The sequence below is a fragment of the Sycon ciliatum genome, chromosome 4 (genome assembly GCF_964019385.1).
Source record: "Sycon ciliatum chromosome 4, ocSycCili1.1, whole genome shotgun sequence".
Classification (NCBI taxonomy): Eukaryota; Metazoa; Porifera; class Calcarea; order Leucosolenida; family Sycettidae; genus Sycon; species Sycon ciliatum.
The window spans coordinates 25,711,340-25,719,629 of NC_088646.1; the positions used below are offsets into that span (position 1 = coordinate 25,711,340).

The 8,290-nt window shown below is 46.7% G+C and overlaps 1 protein-coding gene across 1 annotated transcript; it reads left to right on the forward strand.

Annotated features, from left to right (window-relative positions):
* The first annotated feature begins 93 nt into the window (after positions 1-93).
* On the forward strand, positions 94-7,997 carry LOC135815279 (thioredoxin-like protein 1). Its single transcript, XM_065328555.1, has 9 exons — positions 94-309; positions 985-1,081; positions 2,262-2,504; positions 3,046-3,168; positions 3,635-3,704; positions 4,687-4,780; positions 5,722-5,800; positions 6,311-6,415; positions 7,649-7,997. Exons 1-9 carry the CDS (start codon positions 215-217, stop codon positions 7,682-7,684), a joined length of 942 nt encoding a protein of 313 aa, XP_065184627.1. The 5' UTR covers positions 94-214; the 3' UTR covers positions 7,685-7,997.
* The last annotated feature ends 293 nt before the right edge of the window (positions 7,998-8,290 follow it).

The window sequence follows — 8,290 nt, forward strand, 5'->3', positions numbered from 1 at the left end:
TCATCGATGAATCATAGATCATCCTGAAATTTTGCTGACGAAAGCGACGATGTCATGCGAAAAGGGTCAAAAATACAACCTTCTTTCAAATCCAGCGCCATCAAAGAAAATCTAGAACAACAGCTGAAGCACATTTGCACGAAGTATTTTCAGAAAGTTAGTTTCTTCTTGCTTCCTCTCTGTCGAGTACGTTGGCGTTTGTATCAAATCCAGAATGGGCGTGCAAGTAGTAGAATCTCCAGCTGATTTTCAGGCGAAGGTCACGGCCGCTGACTCAAAGCTGATTGTAGTCGACTTCTTTGCGAACTGGTAAGTGCCGAAATGACCTGTTGTTTTTATTTATTTTCTGCACACATAATCATTGTTTACGTCTTGATTGTAGTTTGCGCCTTTGACTTACGGTTGGTGGATGAAAATACGTAGCTGCTTGAATGATGTTTCTTGACTCTGCATCAATACATTGCTATGGACAACTAAAAAAAGGTCGTTTACCCGTATTTTTCCGGTTGTAAGTCGACCTTTTATGACTAAAAATGGAAGTAGAAAGGGTGGGGGTCGACTTACAACCGGGATTCGACTTATAACCGGGAACTATCAGTATCTTACAAAAAATGACCTGCCCTGCATGCACGAGTGCACCATGTGTACACATTTTTGCCAGTTTATTGGCCTTTTTCAAGGATTGGGACATACCATCCAATAAGGAATGTTTACATGATTTGTTGATGTGTTAGTAGCAGGGAGGTGTTAGTAGTGCTTCTTTTGGTGAAAACTTCAAAACGCAGAATTGAGACCTCCAGATACGGGGGTCGACCTATAACCGGGGTCGACTTACAACCGGTAAAATACGGTATACGTAAGACGAATGTAATACCGGTAGCTATCGAACAACAATGTGTTGCACAAAAAATTGATACAGTACCAGTATTACTGATGTGCCAGGATGACACTGACAGAGTATTGGGGTGTTGTGGTTGGGCACAGGTGTGGACCATGCCGTCAGATCGCTCCTGCGTATGAAGAGCTTAGCAATCAGTATCCTAATGTTCTGTTTCTGAAGGTGAACGTGGATGAAAATGAGGTAAACCAGCTCTTCTGCTTAATCATGTCTGGTTTTGGCTTGCAAGGAGTTCCTTAGTACTGCCTGTACAGCATTATGGCAATCATCAGAGCCTGAAGAGGGTCTGCTCATCCTGTATGCATGCATGCATAGATAGACACCTTGATACATGTACATGCATACATGTTAGCCCTCACCCATAGTTGACGTGCAGTCCTGTTGCATGACCAATTCCATGTGAAGGGCAAAGTAGAACTGCAGCTTTTCGCATTGGCATCCCGCTTATGTGGTGCACGTGTTGTAATCTGCAGGCACATCTAGCATACAGCAGTAACAGTACAACACCGGCACACACGTGCGCTGTAGTACACTGTGACTGTACATGCATACGCAAGACCAGAGAATGAATGCCATAAAACGTGATAAATCTGATGGTCACGCTTGGCTGGCGTGCCAGAGGAATATGCACACTACTAGTACAGTGCGTATCGGTTATAGTGTGGTCGTATACAAGAATATACTGCGTACAAGAATGAACACTCATTTTTTCATAATCATAACACATATTTTATGTGTATATTTATTCTTACAAGCAGTATTATCGCATAGTAGAATATATCGGCCCTAAGAATGGATTTTGTGTAGCAAAATATGCCAGATTAGTGCAAAGTGTATCGCCTGTAGTAATAACATCTGTGCTCTGTGCATACTCAATACAATAATATTCAACACAAAAAGAGAGTTATGTCCAAGGGAGCATTGGAGAATCACTTTTTTCTGTCCAGTCGGACTCTTTCTTCCGTCTTCTCTTGTATCCGCTGCTCCGCAGTCGCCTAGCCCGACCGCGAGTCCGATTGATCCGTGTGTATCATGTGTACGTGCCCACATGTCAAACGTGCGCGCAATTCCCCCCCCCCCCCCCGCGCATATGATATGTCACACGTGCATATGATATGTCACACGTGATTTATCGTGTGTAAGAAATATCGACAATAAGAATCAAATGTCGTTTTTCAAACACCCACGCTATAACCGATACCTACTGTACTTGTTAGGATTCGTTTGAGCTATGGAGGATTCGTATGTAAATATCCAGGAGTCTAATTCACTATGTCTGTTATTATATAGGATAGGATGTGTAAAACAGAACTTAGATTGAGACGTCATAAGCCTTTCATAATCATTGGTTCTTCTTCTGCAGGAGGTGGCGGCGTTGTTCAGTGTCAGCGCCATGCCCACGTTCATCTTCATGCGCTCGGGCGCTAGAGTCGGTCAGGTGCGCGGTGCCAACCGGCCCGCACTGGAAGCCATGCTCCAGCAGCATGCCAGCGCCGATGCATCGGCTGCACCTGCTGCTGCCCCTGCTGCCGGTGATGGTGCTGCTGCCGCTGCTGCTGCTCCGGAAAAGCCAACCGAATTGCTGCCTGGTCTCATTGCTGGTCATGTAAGTACATAAAGGCAAGGAGCACACACACACACACACACACTGGTGCATGTAGTAAATAAGACGTGACCAGCTGTACAGTCATTGTCTCAGCACTTGACTATGTTGTGTAGCACACTAATTAGTGACCCCGCAGGAATAAATACACAGCATTCGATTTTTTTACTTACATCCCTGTGGTCACGGAACCGACCAATCCCATGGCCTAGACGAGGCGATCAAGGCATATACTTTACTTCCATCCTCACTCAGCCCTGTACCAGCCAATCGACAAAGTGCCGGCAGCGCCCAATGATTCATAGTTCATACAACAGGACTTTGCTGTGTGTATTCTAGCATTGGTTCCACATGCGGTGCTATGCATGCACCCAGAAATATGCATGTATGTTGTGCGCACGGCAGTGCATGCTTCCACACCATAATTATGATGACACTGCATGACTAGATCTAGCCTATGTGTAACTGGGCAGTTGATTGTCCTCTTTTGTGGCATCCTGATTTGTGTAGGGTCTGTGTTATCGTGTGCTGTGTCTTGCCGTAGATTGATCTTGTGGAGATGGTGGACAAGGAGAAGAGTGAATGCCTGAATGAGAGTGACGATCATCGGTTCACCACTGCCATGCACTCTGGTGGTGGCTATCTGCAATCGGAATGCGATGAGCAGGTGAGTTTCTTGTGCCGTGTGTGCGCGCACGCACTTGTATGGGCCTGCGGATAGGGAACTTCACTTGTATGGGCCTGCGGATAGGGAACTTCACTTGTATGGGCCTGCGGATAGGGAACTTCACTTGTATGGGCCTGCGGATAGGGAACTTCACTTGTGTGGGCCTGCGGATAGGGAACTTCACTTGTATGGGCCTGCGGATAGGGAACTTCACTTGTATGGGCCTGCGGATAGGGAACTTCACTTGTATGGGCCTGCGGATAGGGAACCTTACAGTTTAGTTGTATGGAGAGTTCATTTTTGTTTCTTGGTGTTGTATAACAATTATTTACTCAGGTGATGTATAGTGATAAATTATTGCGAAAAGTATGAATGTGTTTGATGCCCACACCTTGTACTTGACACTCTCTCATCAGAGTCCTGGGCTTAACGCTGTGACTGTGTGATGTGTGCTGGCGTTTTGCAGTTGATAATCTTCATCACGTTCCTGCAGTCGGTAAAGATCCACACGTTACAGGTCCAGTCACCCGACAATGGTGAGCTAAATTATCCCAGTCGGAGCTTGGTGTGACTCCGGCTGGTTTGTAGGTGCATGCTGGGAAGAAGTGACAGGGGTGGTTAGGGTAGAGCTGCTGCTGCTGTAGTGCTAGCACATGTAAGTACTAGTTTTGCTCAATGACATCCAGTCGCGGCTCTCAAGTACGCGCCTGGCGTTGCGCAGCCAAAGACCTGCAAACACTGGGCTGCGAAATGGTACACGGCGCAAACTTGAGTGACGCGACTGGATTTTATTGAGCAGCACTGTAGTAGTAGTAGTAGTGTCAACACGTGTATCAACTAGCATCATTCTTCTTCTACTGCATTGGTGTTGTTAGTGGTGGTGAAGGTGACAGCAGGTGTTGTTGTTAGCGATGGCGTAAGCCGTTGGTCCTGGCATTACAGTTGGTGTTGTCAGTGGTGGCATTAGTGATGGCGTTGGTCCTAGTGCTACATTTGGTGTTGTTCGTGGTTGTGATGGCATTGGCGTTGACCATAGTGGTACGTTTGGTGTCGTTAGCGGTAATGTTAGTGGTGGTATTGGTGTCGTAAGTGGTAATGTTGGTGGTGGTGTTGGTGGTGGCGTTAGTTGTGGCGTTGGTGGTGGCGTTAGTTGTGGCGTTGGTGTTGTTGCTGTTCCTTCCTAGTGCTCCAGTCGGTGTGTTGTTAATACTGATGCTGGTGTATTTAGTGCTGGCTTATCACGTCAGGGTCTGTATGTATTACCTGCGGCTAAGGGTTGCCTTCCATTCCACTTTGCATTGCTGGCTGGTTTCCCCGCAGCTCATTTCGGTTACTGTTTGCATAGCTGTGTAGGGCAGTGCTAGCCTTCATTTTGTCCATAATTATGGTGTAATTGAGGTTAGTTGATGTTGTTGCCATCTTTGGACGGTAGTCCTCACATGCGTGTTGGTCATACTTCGGACTTCCACATGTCTGGTCTAAATTACAGGAAACTGTTTGTGTATGTCTTTCTATCAGGCCATGCTCCAAAGACTCTAAGACTGTTCACCAACTTGCCGAATGCACCAGACTTTGACTCGGCTGAGACCAACAAACCGACACAGGAGTTTGTGTAAGGCCTCTATGGTGGTGGTGGTGGTGGTGGTGTGTGTGTGTGTGTGTGTGTGTGTGTGTGTGTGTGTGTGTGTGTGTGTGTGTGTGTGTGTGTGTGTGTGTGTATGTGTGTCCCATATGGTGCAGTGGTATGTGCAGCGATTTCCAATCGATAGGTTGCGAATTCGATTCCCGACGATTATGGTCACACGTCTTTCTTCTCTTTCTCAGACTCTTCCTGACTTTTCTTTCATTCTTCTGGTTGGTTACCAAAAGCCAGTGCATGCCGGAGTATGTAGTGTGATGTGTGTGCGGGAAAAAAAATGAAAAGACCAAAAATACTGGCCAGAAAAAGTCACTTCGAATAGCTGTATGGTGTAGACCAGGCTGAATAGTGACGGTCAATTCTTCAGCCTTGCAAGCTGTTAAATGGTGCAATCCCAGCACAAGTTGCTATGGCTTCTGCCGTAGCATTGCTATCATCGCCTCCGGCGATGGACGTCAAAGAAAAAAAAAGAAGGTGTGTGTGTCAGTAAGTAAGGGAATGCTGACAAAGTTGATGCTGCTGGTGTTGTTAGTCCTTGCTGATAAGTGCACTGGCTGCAGACGGATGCCCTTGCCACTGCCCTGTTTCACTTATCATGACTTTAGCTGACTTAATCTATATACTTGTGTGTGTGTGCGTGCGTGCGTGCGTGCGTGTGTGTTTGAAAGTAGGGATTCACTGTCCAGAAAAAAACACTTCAAATAGCTGGGGCGGTGTAGACCGGGCTGAATAGTGGCGGTCAATTCTTCAGCCTTGCAAGCTGTTGAATGGTGCACTCCCAGCACCAGTTGCTATGGCTTCTGCTGTCGCATCGCTATCATTGCCTCTGGCAATGGGCGTCAAAAGCTCAAAGGTTTGTGTGTGTGTGTGTGCGCATGCGTATGTGTCTGTGTGCGTGTCTGTGTCTTGCATAGGTTGAAGCCCGGTGATACGACAGGTAATGGTTTAGTTCCTGTGCAGTTCGTCAAGTTCCAGAATGTTCAGAGTTTGTGCGTAAGTAAAAGTAGTGTGACAGGTGTTGGTATTGTATGCATCGAGTTGAGAAATTCGTGACTGGTGTGGATTTGCACAATTCCGTTGTCAAGTGCAAGTTACTGTGTGTGCGAATACATGCACTTGGCCTTGTTTCATTGTAACAGTTATTGCTATGTCGCCATAAGCTTTATGCATGTTGTACAGATGCACGAAATCCCGTAGAATCTTGTAGACCTGCTTGGGTGTTGAATGTGCAGGGCCCCATTGTGTTCACTGCTATTTCCACTCAGAAATGGGCCCTGAAGGCATTTCATACGAACTTTTCCCACAAAGATCTACCTAGTCATTAGTTCTATCCAAAGTGGTGAGAAGCTGGGATAGCGATTGTTTACCATAGATAATTGGGCTAAATTGGTCAAGTGTGCATGTCTAGCACACAGTGAACACCTATGGCCCTAGTACAGAACTCCGTACATCTGTACAACGTGTGTAAGGACTATTGCTGCTTTCCATCCTCTGCTTGCACAGATTTTTGTCAAGGACAATCAGGGCGGAGAAGACACGACCATAATCGATCATTTTACGTTCTACGGAACAACGCTGGCTGAAACCTCCATGAATGAATTCAAGCGAGTAAGTTCTCTTGCTGTGTTGCAGTTTGAGGCTGCAAGTTACCTGGCCGTGCCCTTGTGATGCTAGTGTTTCTAGCTGACTTTTAGCCTCCTCAAGAGTCCGTAAGCAAGAAATTACAACTCCGCTGATCTCTGGCAAAGTTGACGGCAATGAAAAAAATGCCACAGTTGGCCGAACTGGGCAGAGTTGCACACGCTAGTTTATGTTCACTTGGTGTCTCTGATAAACAATGATAACTGTTGTGTGGGGGGGGGGGGGGGGGATTGTGGTGGATGGGGTTGGGTTATTGTGGGCGCAGTGACTCGGCAGAACATTCTCGCCTTTTAATAGTAGAAAAGAAGTCAGTGGAGCAATCCACTTCAGAAGTCAGTGCTGTTGTCAACAAAAGTCTCATGAACTGAACTCAGTAGAGAGGTTTCAAAAGATGCACGTTATTTTCGACGCGAGCTGCAGGTCACTCGCGTTGTTTTTCGACGCGCGAGCTGAACTTTCGCGTCACGTCAGAGATACCGTGCACCTCAAACTCTCTAGTAAATACACAGTCTGCTCTGCACCACTTTACTGTAAATATTGTAAATGTAATTCAAGATGTAGTACACAGCTGGCAGGAGAGGGGCGTATTGCATTTCTGAGTCTGTTTGCAATCGTCACGCAATAAAAATAAAGATTTGCTTCGACCGTTCCTGTGTGGACTTTAGGCCCCTTTAGGGCCGGGTTCCACTGTGGCTCCGCTGCTCCACGGCACTTGGCTGCATGCAGCGGAGCAGCGCGGTTCCACTGACACTCGCCATTCGCGGTCCGCACTTTTTGATGACGTTTCACCTGTCTGTGCGCGAAATCAAAAAAATCCTCGTGTTCTGGCCTGCGCAACGAATTAAATTTTGAATTTTAAAATTCTGGCGTACAAAACAATGCAAAGTACGGGAAACAGGTCGAGCCGCAACTGCGGCTCGCAGTTTTTGGTCAAGAATCGTAGCGAAAGTTCGCGGTGAGCCGCGGCCTCGCTGCTCCAGCTCGAGCCGCGGCCACTATGGTAAGTATGACGTTTCGAGCAGCGGAGCCGCAGTGGAACCCGGCCCTTAGGGTGATGCCGCGTCCTGCTTTCTTCTCACTCAGGATGTGTCTGTGTCCATTTTACATTGACGCCATATCATTACTTGCTAGCATACCTGACCTTGCTTGTCCGCATCGATTGTGTGTGTGCGTGTTTCATCTTTGTGTGTTTTCGTGTAGGTATCTGGTAAGGCCGGTGAAGTACACGGCCATTGAGTTGTCATCAGGCGACCTGACCCGCTTGTTTTATTATTCAACATGACCCGACCTGTACATGAGGAGCATTCCGATATAACTCTATTTGCTGCGCATTGCCCACACACTGAACATGAACCTGATCATGGCAGACACACCATTCTCCTACTGCCACACTTTCCGAGTTGCTGTACATAATTATATTTAAAGTCGACTTTTTTTAAGCTTTACATTCATTCATTCATCCATTCATTCTATTGTTGTTTGTGTCATATTGTGTGTACCATACGTAACAGTGAATGAGTTGCTTCTGCCACAGCATGCAGTAGAGTCACGCGCCCAAGAACATTGTCTCTAAGGGGCAGGCTGGGGCGTTCTTATCTTTCATCATCCTGGCTGCGTTCTTCTAACACGTTCTTAGAAACGCACCGGATCGATCACATGTTCGCATGTACATACCGGTATGTTCACAGAAGTTGCCAGAAAACTAACACAGCGTGCCATCGTTATTCTAGGCTGTGGCTTTTTAGTCTGTCCCTGCGGGAATTTGCGGAAAAAATCCTCAAAAACTTGCGGCAGAAAACAACCAAAAATGCGGCGAAAAATGCGGAACTTGCCAGGAACTCG

Bases quoted from the DNA above. Each gene is read 5' to 3' on its own strand.
- LOC135815279 (XM_065328555.1), top strand. From the start codon at position 215: ATGGGCGTGCAAGTAGTAGAATCTCCAGCTGATTTTCAGGCGAAGGTC. The intron at 310-984 runs GTAAGTGCCGAA...GGTTGGGCACAG, and splicing joins GTCGACTTCTTTGCGAACTG to GTGTGGACCATGCCGTCAGA. The intron at 3,705-4,686 runs GTGAGCTAAATT...TCTTTCTATCAG, and splicing joins GGTCCAGTCACCCGACAATG to GCCATGCTCCAAAGACTCTA.